Genomic DNA, 15,447 nt, shown 5'->3' with positions numbered 1-15,447 from the left:
TGTGGAAATGCAGATTGCAACCAGTTTTACACGTAAAAGCTAGTCTTGCAAAAGTTACTGGCCATTTATTATAGCAATAAATGTGTCTGGCTGTGCTAGAATTAGGGCTGTCAAGCGATTAAAAAAATAATAGCAATTAATCACACTGTTAATAATAGAAAACCATTTATTTAAATAGTTTTGGATGTTTTCTACCTTTCCCAATGTATTGATTTCAATTACAACACATAATACAAAGTGTAGAGTGCTCACTTTTTTTATTACAAATATTTGCGCTGTAAAAACCAAAAGAAATAGTACACCTGTACCCCAATATAACGCTGTCCTCGGGAGCCAAAAAATCTTACCGCGTTATAGGTGAAACCGTGTTATATCGAACTTGCTTTGATCCACCGGAGTGCGCAGCCTCCCCCCCACCCTCCCGAGCACTGCTTTACCGCATTATATCCGAATTCGTGTTATATTGGGTCGCATTATATCGGGGTAGAGGTGTATTTTTCAATTAACCTAGTAAGAGTACCATAGTGCAATCTCTTTATCACGAAAGTTGAACTTACAAATCTAGAATATGTACAAAAAAACTACATTAAAAAATAAAACCATGTAAAACTTTAGAACCTACTAGTCCACTCAGTCCTACTTCTTATTCAACCAATCGCTCAAACAAGTTTGTTTACATTTACAAGAGATAATGCTGCTCACTTCTTATTTACAATGTCACCTGAAAGGTGAGAACAGGCATTTGCAAAGCACTGTTGTAGCTGGCATCGCAAGATATTTATGTACCAGATGCACTAGATTCGTATGTCCCTTCATGCTTCAACCACCGTTCCACAGAACATGCGTCCATACTGATAATGGATTCTGCCTGATAACCATCCATTCTGCAGTGCAGACCGACTCATGTTCATTTTCATCATCAGAGTCAGATGCCACCAACAGAAGGTTGATTTTCTTTTTTGGTGGTTCGTGTTCTGTAGTTTCTGCATTGGAGTGTTGCTCTTTTAAGACTTCTGAAAGCATGCTCCACACCTCATCCCTCTCAGATTTTGGAAGGCACTTCAGATTCTTAAACCTTGGGTCAAGTGACGAAACTATCTGTAGAAATCTCACATTGGTATCTTCTGTGTTTTGTCAACTCTGCAGTGAAAGTGTTCTTAAAATGAACAACGTGCTGGGTCAGCATCCGAGACTACTAGAACATGAAATATATGGCAAAATGTGGGTAAAAGAGTAGGAAACATACAATTCTCCCCCAAGGAGTTCAGTCACAATTTTAATTAATGCATTTTTTTTTTAATGAGCATCAGCATGGAAGCATGTCCTCTGGAATAGTGGCGGAAGCATGAAGGGGCATATGAATGTTTAATTGCATAACGGGCACTTATGTTGCCGGTGTTGCAAGGTATCTAAGTGCCATGTGAATGCCTGTTCTCACTTTCAGGTGACATTGTAAATAAGAAGCGGGCAGCATTATCTCTTGTAAATGTAACCAAGCTTGTTTGTCTTAGCGATTGGACTGAGTGGACTAGTAGGCTCTAAAGTTTTACATTGTTTTGTTTTTGAATGCAGTTATGTAATAAAAAAAAATCTACATTTGTGAGTTGCACTTACACGATACAAAGATTGCACTACAGTACCTGTATGAGGTGAATTGAAAAATACTATCTTGTTTGCCATTTTTACAGTGTAAATATTTGTAATAAAAAACTGAGCACTATCAACTTTGTGTACTATGTAATTTAAATCAATATATTTGAAAATGTAGAAGAACATCCAAACGTTCAATAAAATTCAATTGGTATTCTATTGTTTAGCTGTATGATTAAAACTGCGATTAATCGCGATTAATTTTTTTGAGTTAATGGCCTGAGTTAACTGCGATTAATTGACAGCCCTAGCTAGAATGCATGGATTTGCTACCCCAGTACTTTGAATGTCACATGTATAGCCTTAATTCTCCTGAAGCAGTGTACTCAGTAGTTCAGGTAACTATAACAACTATGGAGCCTCCAGAACAGTGATTCTCAAACTGGGTTGAGACCCCAAAGTAGGTCGTAACTGTTTTAATGGGATTGCCAGGGCTGGTTTAGACTTGCTGGGACTTGGGGCCAAAGCCTGAGGGCTTCCACCCTACGTGGTGGAGCTCAGGTTACAGGCCCCCCTACCTGGGGCTGAAGCCCTTGGGGGTTTGGCTTTGCCCCTCCCACCCCCGGGGTGGTAGGGCTCTGGCTTTGGGCCCCTGCCAGTTGGGGCAATGGGGCTCAGGCAGGCTCGGACTTCAGTTCTCCCCCCCCCCCCCCCTTCGGGGGTTGTGTAGTATTTTTTTGTTGGCAGGGGGTTGTGGTACAATGAAGTTTGAGAACCCCTGCTCTAAAACACCACTCCAACCCATTTTAGGGCTATCATGTGTACTTGACAATCTAAAATTCTTAATCCAGCACTACACCAGTACTGAGATGAAAATGAAAATTTCAACTACAGTTTCAAGATGACATATCCATACAACTGGCTGACACAGAATGGTAATGACAGAGGGTAAAACACTCGTGCTTAAAGCTTTATGGATGCATATTACATATTTGTTAAACTTCCACATAAGTTGGAATATAAAATATTTACATGTTTTAACCTGTGACTATAACAGGAAATGATAAAACACTGAATCATTGAAGAGTCTTAACCAGTCCCTTTTATGTATTTTTATTGCAGAAGAGGGAACCTGCACAATCAAGCTCTGTTCACTTGAGAGCTTGAAACTCTAGCCTTCTTAGGTGTTAAACTCAAAATCACTAACACTAGTAATAGGCTAGAATATAAAATACAAATATCAACAGCAGTTTCTATTTACTGTTCTAATTTCTATGTAATCTAAAAATAGAAAACCCTAGGAAATTTCCATAATGGAAGTGTTGCAACAAGTTTATAAAATAGACCGTAGCTATTCATTATGCATATAAAATACACTTTAATACCTAAAGAGAATGTAAACATCTGTGCAACGGTTGTACAGGCACTACGTATCCCTAGACAACGTGGGAGAGCTGCTCATTGTCAAAATCATCTTCGGCATCACTAGCTGTGGCCAAACTATGGAGTGTGTGGCTGATGACATCTTGCTCCTTAAATGAAACTGCTCCAAAGAAAAGTGAATGAAACTGGAAAATGCAATATTTAATAAAGTGAGTTTTTGTACACAAAAAATATTCCTGGAATTTTGTTTTTTACTGCTGATTAAGTCTTTTTGGCAAGCATATTAAAAAAAATAAAAAAAATTAGTAACCAGTGTAGACTAAAACACATTTGGTATCTACAAATATTTCCAGCTGTCATTAGAGATGTACCAGTGTATGGTAATTTGCCAGCTGATTTAATTGCAATCACTGTAATTCAGTATTTAAAGCAAATTTGAAAGTCTAGATATGGGAAAACAGTTGGACCTATACATAAGGCTGCCTCAGAGGTTTGAATTTAACAGGGGAAAGATGTGAATATTTAAATCCTAAATATTTAAAATATTCACACATAAATGAAACAGCAGAGATTATGCTTGTCTGCAGCTATGGTATGCATAGGGCACCGTTTTTGAATATACAGCACTCCTATAGATACACTTATGTATGGTAGGTGGACATGAAGACGCCATTGCCAGACCTGGTCTTCCCAACCCTCTGGAAACAGGTTGGAAGCAGCTACTGCTAAACCTTTTCAGAAGGGTAGAGAGGAAAGGGTCAGGTGGCAGAAGAAATAACTGACAAGCCGCCACTCCTCAACAGGGGAAGAGAAGCAGCTGATACTGTAAGCAAGCACATCTGCCATTTTTGTGAAGACATCTGCTGATGCCCTGGATTTTACTGCTGCATCTTCACAAACACTACTTTTAACAGGTAGTGATAATCGTGGCGCCTTCCACTGCCTTAAAGTAGACACTGAAAAGGCTCTGTGGGCAGGTGTTTGCTGGCATGTATGTGTTCCTGTGAGAGTTCTCTGCACCAAAAAAAAAAGGGGGGGGGGCAAACAGGTCAGAGCATGAGGTGTGGGTAATAGGAAGCATACAGGTGTCCTCTAAGGGGTGGAGGAGGAAGAATTGGGCTCAAATCCTGGTATGAGTAGGAAGGGAGGAAAATAATAAATCCAAGAGGAAACGTGGACTTTTAATTTTAAATATTTTCTCATACTCATGTCTCAGAATACATACCTATTCAACTTGATTAAATAGTCACTCAGAAACAACAGTAAGATTGCTCAAAAACACTGAACTGTGACCATGTTGGTCCATGGAAGCCAGCAAGCACCCACATGCACAAATTGACTTAAGTGTGGGGGGTGGAGGAAAACTAAAGAGGGAGGGATTAGGGTTCAGGAGCAAGCATAGAACTGGAAATGCTGGTTTCTAGTACCAATTCAACTATAGTGAGGCTCTGGACAAGTCACCTTCCCTCTGCTTCCTCTATCTGTAAAATGGGGACAATATCAGGTGTCGGTGGCTGTTCAGCAATAAGTATTACAAGAGAAAAATTTGATTTGAAAAGACTTTGATTTTATGTTTAAGATAATAGAGATAAAGCTAGTTTAAAAATGCAATTGTTAATATTCCTTTATAGATCAAGGTCTTTTTAGAACTTGCCCTGATGTGAAATGATTTTTTTTAGGGGATTTAGTCTCCAGCCAGTCAGATTTATTTGTGCTGGTTTCCAATGTAGCTTTTACTTTACTGTTGCCTTAACTAAAGCATACTCTCAAATCCATAAAGCAATAGGCATCACATAAAGCTCACTACTTCTCAAGATATCTATAGGTCAGGCCTGGTGGACGGCATAGGAATTTACCTGTTACAGGAAGAAAAAATTCTAGTCCTTTATGACAGAAGAACCTCAAAAAGTGAATCAAGCATAAACTGAGCCAGTGATATCAGCCGTACTCTATGTAAAACCTGCAATATCCCATTCATCAAAAGCAGGACTCTGTTGAATTCCACAACTTCATAGCTCTGAAATCTACAATTTCCATGATGATATGGAGGTCAGTGTTTTGCTGCAAAATCTGCCAATTTGCTGAAACCTATAGCCTGTTATCTTGTTCTGTCTTCATGCTTTACCAGGACTGCCTTAAGCTGCCTCTTGCTCTTTAGCTTTCCTCACAAGAGGAGTTAATTGGTTTATAACAACAGAGGGTCCTGTGGCACCTTTAAGACTAACAGAAGTAGTGGGAGCATAAGCTTTCGTGGGTAAGAACCTCACTTCTTCAGATGCAAGTAATGGAAATCTCCAGAGGCAGGTATAAATCAGTATGGAGATAACGAGGTTAGTAATTGGTTTATAGTCCTTGCTGTCTGTAGGATTGTATAGGCAGTTGGGAGTGGGGTGGTCGTCTAGTAGCCAGAACTGGAGTTCAGTTTGCAACTACGGCATGGGGGCAGCCAGAGAACAGCCCCACTTAGCTGCTTATATCTGGAGAACAGCACAACAGTTAAGGTTTGAGGAATCAGGCAGATACGCCACTGAAGCAGTTACAAGCCAACCCACCTTCTCCACAACTCCCTGGCGCACAGTGGACAGGAAAGATGCTGAGATGGACTCCTATACCACATAATGGGAACGTGGGAAGTACAGCATAGCAAAAAATCCTCACTCCAAAAAAATCCTTGTAAAAATAATTCTGTGGTTGATGAACTTTTTCAAATATGAACTTATAGGTAGGTGTGAAGGAGAATAAAGGGCATTGTGGGGCAGTAGACTGAAATAACCTTGCCACAGAATTTGGGTCCATTGTACTGCAAAGTACATGGGGACCTGTCTATAGGGGAACTGTTTAATTGTAGATTCTACATATATTGAAAATCATACTGTTGCACTGAACTTGACTGAAACAGCAATTTATATAGAACTGAACACTGTGGTGTGATAAATGTGGCTACATTTAGTAACTAAATACTAGTTTAAGTACTAGTTAAAAGTATTATTTTGCTGTCTGGGCAAAACTCATTTTTCTTTAGCTTACAACGTAGATTTGATTTGGAATTCTTCTTACCTTGTACTGATCAGAATATGAGGGTACTACTGCCTCCACAATTTTAATGTCACCTGCTGCACTCATGTCCAATACTTCTATGTTCTTCATGTCTTTTTTTGAGATTATGGGAATAATAGCTCCTTTTGACATAGGTTTCCTAGACTCTACAGGTGATTGCGTGTTGCTATGTGTTCTTTCAGTCCAACAAGGCTTTTTTGAAGCTATTGTTTCTGTATTACTATCATTATCTGCAGAGTTGTTTGAGACATTTTCAACATTATCTGCATAGGCCTTCATCAAGGTAGGCCTGAGGGATTAACAGACATGTTAGTAACCTGACTGTGGATGTCTTACTAGATAAATAATAAAACCATATAAATAAACAGATATTACAAATGACTAATGAAAAGCATGATGACTCTAGAACTAGGCTTTCATCTAGTCTGACCCTTCCCCCAAGCTAAGCTTCATGGATCCCAGGCAAAACTGACAATAGTAAGAGTGCTGCTGTTTGTTCTGCTGAAAATCCCTGATGCTGGCTCCTCTTGTACTCCTAAGGAGAGGGTATTGCACCAGTCTATTTCATGAAACGGGAGCATGTGTTTGAGAAGGTAATGTAAATCTACAGAAAGCCATCCCCACAAACTAGAAATAGGGAGAGAACTGAAAAGGCAATGAGAAAGATGAAACAGGCAACTCAAACAATATTTTAAACACGTATTGGCTGTCAGAAATTATGGTGACAAGTGCCACCATAGTATTGGAAAGCTAGATATGTACTCTGGATAGGAGAGGCAGCAAGTAGGAAAGAGAGTGTCCTCTCCTCATAATTGGTGCACTGTCTTGGGTCTCAAGTTGTCATACCAGCTCTTCATCTTGTGATCAGGCTCCTTAATCTGAACCTGATCATCCTTTTAATCCAGGGATTCTCAAACTTTTGTACTGGTGACCCCTTTCACATAGCAAGCCTCTGAGTGTGACCTCCCTTATACATTAAAAACACTTCTTTATATATTTAACATCATTATAAATGCTGGCAGCAAAGTGGGGTTTGGAGTGGAGGCTGACAGCTCGCGACCCCACCCCCATGTAATAACCTCATGACCCCTTGAGGGGACCCAACCCCCACTTTGAGAACCCCTGTTTTAATCCAATAAAACATCACTTGTGTGCAAATGCCCTAATATGAGTTATCATAGCAATGAATGCTGTAGAAGAACCAGTACATCTTTTCCCTCCCACCTCAAATCTAACATAACTGGAAATTGCAAAAAAGGACAATGGATGTTCAACCTTGAGGAGCAGAATGCCAAAACAATCCTGCATTACCTTTTCTGTCTTTGTGAAAGGCATAGAGATTGCTGAGAGGATTCCCTATTTTCAATGTCAGCTAATGTAGCCAAAACAAAGCTGGCTTCTACCATCATGTCCTCAATACTGAAAGCAATTGGTCTAAAAATATAAAATCAGAGACTGAATTGTATGCATAAACATGTATATGTGGGGTTTATTTTTGAGGGGGAGGAAGGAGGCTAGTTCATATACTTCTATATATAGAGAGAGATACACACACAAAGATGCTTGGTATAGAGACTATTTCTATTCACTACTCAGTTAAGAAACATGAGAAACTTCTTTGTTTCCCATTACAGCTTTATATACTGCAGTGAGTAAATACTATGGAATTTTGTGCTTAAAATAATTTAGTACCAAAGGTGCTTCCACACTTGTGGACAACTGCTCAAAGTTCAGATTTAAATAAAAAATGGTTTCCTTAACTGTTCCCAGAAAAGGAGACTGATGGCCTGATATTCAGAGCTATACTGAGCACCTGAAGTTTCCCTTGAGTTCAGTGGGATGTGAGGTGCTCAGCAATTTAGAAAAATCAGACAAATTATGTTTTGCATAAGGTCTATCATATAAAAGTAACTCCTTAAATCTGATAACAAACTATTCAACTTTTGTACTACTATGGTTAATTACAAACACAGCTCTTAATAAGTGAATGCTATTGGTTATTTTAAAGGGGAACCACTTTACTGATATACAGTAGAACACCAGAGTTACGAACTGACTGGTCAACTACACACTTCGTTTGGAACCGGAGGAACGCAAACAGGTAGCAGCAGATACAAAAAAAAAAAAGCAAATACAGTACAGTATTGTGATAAACATAAACTACTAAATAAATAAAGGAGAAGTTTAAAATAAAGATTTGACAAGGTAAGTAAACTGTTTTTGGTGCTTGTTTCACTTAAATTAAGATGGTTACTATGCAGAAGAAAAATGCTGCTTTTAAAGTTTCAAAGCTGTATTAAGTCAATGTTCAGTTGTAAACTTTTGAAAGGACAACATTTTGTTTAGAGTTATGAACATTTCAGAGTTACGAACAACCTCCATTCCCAAGGTGTTCATAAATCTGAGGCTCTACTGTAATGGCTAAATATTACTCATAAACCAGACTGCAGATGAAAATCGAACGCAGAGCTGTTACTAAAATACTACTATACAGTTAAGTTCCCAAAAACTTACTTTCCAGACACATCAAAATGAATTGAGACAGTAGCGCTAGTAGCCTCTGCAAATAATAGTAGACCCTACAAATGGAAAAGAAAGGATCATTAAAGTATCTTAAAACACAAATATTAAACGCTACACTTTCCTTTACATTATTCCCATGGATTAATCTTCATGGATTAGGGATACCAATCTGCTGTTACATGTATACATTCTTGCCTTCTATGCCCTGAGATTTTCCCAGAGATAATATTTTCCACATCTAGTATGAGATGCATTATTATAGCTATAGATTATAAAATCTTCAATACATGTCTAATAAATTAATTTTTACTCAAACCTCAAGCTTTTACCAAAAAATTATCCTCACTTTCCTGTTCCCCACCATACCCTCTGAAAGTAAACCTCCAGTGCTAAAAGGAAGCCTGCTTTTATGACAGGTTTCAGAGTAGCAGCCGTGTTAGTCTATATCCGCAAAAAGAACAGGAGTACTTGTGGCACCTTAGAGACTAACAAATTTATTAGAGCATAAGCTTTCGTGGACTACAGCCCACTTCTTCGGATGCATATAGAGTGGAATAAATATTGAGGAGATATATATACACACATACAGAGAGCATAAACAGGTGGGAGTTGTCTTACCAACGCTGAGAGGCCAATTAGGCTACCCCTCATCCAGGTAGTAAATAATACCGTGCACGTGAGGCACTGTAAAACAGCTGCCTCAGTGAGAGTCCTGCAGCGCCATAGTTAAACATTATATATATTACACAAATATCCTACTATCAAGAACATTTTATTCGTATCTTTACCCTCAGTTCTTTAAGGCAAAACGTTACTTCAGAGTCTACTCCAATTTGAAAGTAGTCAAATTCATCTGGATTAAGATGTATTTTAGTGTGCATAGCCTTTGAAAAATCTGTTCAAAAATTACAAGAAAGGCAAGGATTAAAAACAGAGGGTGAAATTCTAGCCCCAGTAAGTTAGTGGGGCCATGATTGCATTCACAGGCCCTGAAACTAGATGTCTTCTGGACCAGCAATTGTAAAAGTCTAACAAATAACTTACAAACATGTATATGAGTATTTATTGTAAATATACAGTATACTGACTCTGATATTGATAATTATGAAATATCAGTCACAATATTTACACCTGTTATCTTCCAAGAGTAACCCTACCAGCACAATTACAGTGGAAAACAGTGTATTAGAAAAAAGATTAAAATAATTCCATCTAATCACAAAGAAGAGTAAATCACTTTTTAAACTAATTTTAAGCTTATCAAACAACTAAAAAGAATTAACAATCAAACTGGAAGTTACTGTCTTGACAATGTCATGAGGAAGACTGGAATTCAGAAAATTAAGTTCCATTTAAGAGAGCTGTAAATCAGATGTCAAAGTTGTTTTAGATAAAATACTCTTGAAATGCTTTGGTTAATGTAATGGTTTGTCTAACCATTTTTTAACACTATTTAAATTCTAGAATTTACCCTGTGACCTAGAAGTTAAAGACAAATATTTTTGATTATTTAAGTTAGCTTAAGATGACTATTAAATTAAATAAAGCATTTAAAAATATTGCTTAAAACAACTTCTAATGCTGATTTCCAATTATTTTTAATGCACTCTACATTTTTTTCATCCTATGGTTTGACCCTGAAGTCCCTTGTGCAAAGTCCCACTAACTTTAGTGATGATAAGGTGTTCAATATAAACCCGGTATTCAGCAGCTTTTATTTAAGAGTTTATTTTAAAATGTAAACATTCATTGAAGGCAATTACTGTGGTGTGTTTTTTTTAAATAGACTTAATCGTAGTTGACAGCTATCTGAAGTACAAAAGAAGGCAAAAAAGTTATATATTTTTTTAGATTCTGTTTCCTGATTTTTTTTAACAAAATAGTCTTTCACTGACATTGTACAATTGATATAAACAAGGGAAAATATTATGCAGTTCATTTTTAAGTATTAAATTATATCACTTATAATGAACATTGCAATTCTCTTAGTTACTGTAAAACGAATGAAAGATGTTCTTCACTCATAGGTGCTCATCTTTGAAGGGGTGCAGAAAGAAAATATAAAGACATTTTTATTATGTGTGTGTCTCAGAGAGGTGCAGAAAATATTAAAGCAGTATGAATAGTGAATTCCTGTGGAAACCAAACTCTTTCAAAGTTAACTGTCTAACAGAACAGTACTATAAATTACTCCCAGTCTCAAGTCTTTTACTCTTCCTGTTGGAATTTTCTTCTCTTAATCTCCATCCATGCACAGTTGAACATGAAATAATAACCCTGTAGTGTTCTATAAGGTAGAAAAACCACAATTTTGTAATGTAATTGCCAACTCACAAAATGTAGGACCTATAATAAGCAAATGAAGGCAGGTCTACGGAGGGAGGTGTCATCCCTTCCCTCTCCATCTCCAACACCAGGCCATTTTTCAGGGTTTATTTTTTCTATAGACATTCAAACCACAACTAAATCATATATTCAAAGGTATAAATATTGCTTTCATTGCACAAGTTTATATATAGAATGTGGCTTAATATGTTCTACTAAGCAAATGTTTTATAATACCAAAAAAAAAAAAAAGTACTGTCTCCTTTGTCCCTCCCTTCTTTCTCTTCCTACTCTGCTCTTTTAGTTCTGTTTCTTGATGAATCTTTATGCAGTTTCTTTTCTCAAATTATTTATCCTCTTTAAATGTAGGCTTGTTTCTAATAACGTTTCCTTCTTGAAGATGTAATCTGTTTTCTCTTCTCTGTTTCGCACTCTGCTCCATTTCTACTACTTGAGCCTCTCTGCCCTCCCTTTCTATAGCCTTCCCTCACACCAATCCATACACCCCCCACTGCTTGCAAAAGCATCTTTTTCTTTAACTGCACCACCATCAAACTGGATCATTTCAGGAAGGATGCAAAAGCGTGGGGTCTTTCTCTCCAAATGCAGTGGCAAGTGTTTCACACGAGGCATGGGTGACAAAGTACATTTATAGGTGTCTCCCTCAAAACGTGTATGAATTGATTACACCATTGTAAAACTGTATTATAGCATCACTTTCTGGTGCCGTGCATGAGAACACTATGCTTTAGAAACAGTTATATCTTCAAAATACTTCCAAATCAGATGTCAGGAAAACACTCTCTCCATCTTATATTCTCACACATTAGTGCACAACATAACACTTCTAGACCAACTAAAATGTAATATTGCTGTCATACATTCACTTTTAGAAATATGCTCACTGCTGATGATGGCCATTACAATGATGTTATTTATGTTTAAATATTTATTTCCTTTTTAAATACAAAATTCTCCTCCTCTCCCAGTTTGTTGCTGTTTCTTTATAGTTATTGTAGAATAATGATCTCAGTTCAAGCGTGCAGCAAATTGCGTAATTTTAGCTTGATGTACTGCTCTGGGTGGCATCTACTATTGATACCAAAAAAAGTCTAACTGATGCACCAGTACAGGTTTCCTCAAAAACTTCTAAGGATTAAAGTCCTATTTTTAATCTTCTATTCTGGCATGTTCTCTGACCTGAAACCCTCTGCACACCTTTAGCTTCATTTAAGATATCTAAATAATCAGTTTAACTTTCAGCCATGTGATACCTTTTCCCACCATGATGCGAAGTTATTATTTTTTTCAATTGTTTTAAAGCACTCTTATCCTTCAAAAATATTGTGAATTAATTCTTACCGATTTCTTCCTCAGTATAACTCTTGAAACAAACTTTCATTGGTGTAACAGCTACAGTTACTTCCTCTTGACAGGTTGGAAAATGAATCATTACATCAGTCAGCAGCCTAAGATGTTTTGTATAGCATGTTAAGATTAATTTAGACAACAAATTACTATCTATTCACATTAGTAACAAAAATTAGTGTCACTTTGCCATAAAAGTTGAAAACGTTGCAAGAGAAAATATAGGTTGTTGTGTATTATCCCCCCTTTTAAATGTGATTTAATTGTATTTTCTTTTCTTTTAGTATGATTATGATTTTATATATTATGCTTCAATAATGTATAATAATTATACTTTAATCTAACCAGTACTGTTAAAACAGTTAATATCTAATTATCATGATAATTATGACAATCTTAATGTGATTTTGTCTTCCTTTTAGTATTAATATATCAAGAGCCAAATAAACATTTTAGATATATTTTTATTATTTTTACTTTGTTCATAAATTTGCAGGTGATGGAAAAGCAAAATTCTTGCATTAAATTTTGTTTACTACAGACAAACAGGTTCAATTGATGGCTGTCTCTCCATATACTGATTGTAAAAAGAAATACACTGATCATTCTTTTCCCAAGAAATCCTGACATATCTCCTCCAATCCCCAACAGCTTTGTGCTGTAGTTGTGGCAACTCTCTCTCCAGAAGAGGAAGGCTGGGACACAGCTCTCTCCAAAACCCCTCAACACTGCTTCCTGAGTTGATGTGTTGTGAGTAATCTCATTAAGTTGAACAATAGAATGTAAGTACTTCGAGGCAATGACCCTCTTTTTACTGAATATCTGTACAGTCTATATAACAATGGAGCTCGGAGCCTTGAGTGGTGTCCCTAGGTCAGACCTACTGCAATATAAAAACTAAGTGGGCAAAAATCCAAGACCACTCCCCTTTCCCCTTTTTTTACATTGAGAATGATTCCTCCCAAATCATAATTAAAAAAAAAAATGACCCATGATAGAAGATATTTTATGCAAGGCAGAGAATTATTAAGACCCTTAAAAATATTCCTTATTGTGTAGCCTATCACGACAGTATCAACTTCATGATATTTAAAAAAAAGATGACCTCTTACTTTACATCCTTTTTACTGTTCTTTTTTTAAAAAAGTCAAGTGTGACAGTTTTTCCAGCTTGGCAAAAACATATCTATTTTACATCATGAACTGCTTCAATTTTTAAAAATAGGTTCATGAAAAATTTAATGGATGTTTACCAATTTGTCAACTCTATTGAATTAATGTTTAATTTTTTAAAAAATCTACTCTGCACATACTGGTGTTCAGAGTCATGCTATAGGTAACATTATAAATATTTATAAACATTTGGCCTTCACATGTGTACCCAGTCACTTCCTACTGTGAGCTTTACACCAAGTCTTTAAAAACACTTATTTCAATTCTACAAACAATATCATGTAAAGTCTGTTTTGTGGCTTTATAGACTTCTATTTCTATAGAACAATGAAACAATGAAACTGAGATAGGGAAAATAGGGAATTTAGACACATTATCTATTAAAATTAATGGAAGATATGGACCTAAATCCCCTAGACTGTTTTTGAAATGCTACTAACTTAAATATTTAAAAATACTGGAAGAACTGTAGCTGTTTATGTCAAGCATTCAAAATGGTAGTGATGTGCTTTTATCACAAATGATATTAAGGAGGATCTTCCAACCTGCCTATGCAGCTGTTGTCTTGTTACCAAATTAAATGATGATAATATCTTGTTTTCCTACAGCATTTTCAATATGAAGATCTGAAAGCGCTTTACAAATAGTAATTAATTCTTTTAAGAATGCTGTGTGTTGGGTAAATATTATTACCCCCATTTTACAGATGAGGAAACTGAGAAACAAAGAGATACAGGATCCTATTCAGTGCACACTGCAGTCAGTGGAAAGACTCTCATTGACTTTGATGGATATTGGATCAAGACGGAGCTTGCTACAAAACTCAGTTTGTCTATCTTCAAGTCCTGTATTTAAACACACTAAACAGCAGCTAATGCATTCCAGAATGTCACTGGCATGATCTCTGAAAAACAGCAAGTTTGTCAATATAAGACCAATTGAGATATAACTTTTTCAGGCTAATATTCATTTGTATAGGTAAATACTTTCAAAACCTATATACACTTTTAATGGCTACAGGAACAGACTGCTCTTGTTCACTGTTCTAGAATTTGCTTTTCAGAAGACTAGCTAAAATCTTTCTATATATGTTCAGTTGGCCTGGCACGTTTAAGAACTATACTTGTAGCACCCTTACAATGCTTGTTCCAAACTTCACTGTCCCATTGGTAAAAATATTTAGCTTTTTTCTACTTATGCTAATATGATCATTGGATTTTTTTTTTCTGACTTGTGCTAAAAGCAACTATACACAAAAAAACAATGGACAATTAAAAATCTTTCTATCTTCATACCACAACAAAGGCTTAATTCAAAGCTCAGTGAAGTAAATGAAAGGACTTCTATTGACTTCAGTGCACTTTGGATCATGCTCTAAGTCTTTGAGGTATCTTCTCAAGACATATTCTCCCTGACTGCAACTCTCGGTTCTGACCAAGTCACTGGTGTATCTTAGCTCCCTTTTGTACACTAGAAAATATGTCTGCCTGATGTACAAATTTGTATTGGACAAAGACTATTAGATATTAAATAATCTTTTAATTATAGCATTTGCACCTGCAGCAACTGACCTGTTGTTGCTAACCTCAGTTTGAAAACTGTATCTTTTGTGAATTAACAATGAGACTGCTGAAAGCAGGGAGCACTTAAAAAAGAAATCCTAAAAAGAGAGCAATATTTCAGCCAACAGTGTAGAAAGGTTTGGCGTATATATGTTTGTGATACTACTGTTGTTTTTACTGAATGTCCAAATATTTCCTAACTAATGATGACTTCTCCCAAAAGCAATATTTAACCAAAAGATTTCAAACTTCAAAAGAGTGACTTTTTAAAAAACCTACAGATAAGAACTATTTCTTTACTTCGAAGAATTGACTGAGATAAATAAGACTGCACGTCAAAATCCCTGGTATTTTCAAGTGCATAGTATAATTACTTCTGTGCAGTAACCAATGTACATTATAATATGCAGTGTTGCTGATTCAGAGTAGCAGCCGTGTTAGTCTGTATCCGCAAAAAGAAGAACAGG

At 36.4% G+C, this 15,447-nt stretch overlaps 1 protein-coding gene across 1 annotated transcript in view; it reads right to left on the bottom strand.

Moving 5' to 3' along the window:
• Window positions 1-2,523: 2,523 nt before the first annotated feature.
• Window positions 2,524-15,447, bottom strand: part of RAD9B (RAD9 checkpoint clamp component B) — a 22,322-nt gene continuing 9,398 nt past the window's right edge. Inside the window, exons 6-11 of the mRNA XM_065568144.1 lie at window positions 12,241-12,347; window positions 9,342-9,448; window positions 8,545-8,609; window positions 7,342-7,464; window positions 6,031-6,319; window positions 2,524-3,158 (exon numbers count right to left, since the gene is read on the bottom strand). Of these exons, the coding sequence (XP_065424216.1) occupies window positions 3,027-3,158; window positions 6,031-6,319; window positions 7,342-7,464; window positions 8,545-8,609; window positions 9,342-9,448; window positions 12,241-12,347 (823 nt within the window). The 3' untranslated portion in view covers window positions 2,524-3,026. The remainder of the gene's footprint in view (window positions 3,159-6,030; window positions 6,320-7,341; window positions 7,465-8,544; window positions 8,610-9,341; window positions 9,449-12,240; window positions 12,348-15,447) is intronic.

This window comes from Chrysemys picta, chromosome 15 (assembly GCF_011386835.1).
Source record: "Chrysemys picta bellii isolate R12L10 chromosome 15, ASM1138683v2, whole genome shotgun sequence".
Lineage (NCBI taxonomy): Eukaryota > Metazoa > Chordata > Testudines > Emydidae > Chrysemys > Chrysemys picta.
The sequence above is the reverse complement of the archived record's forward strand: the minus strand, read 5'-3'. Positions and strand labels throughout refer to the sequence as shown.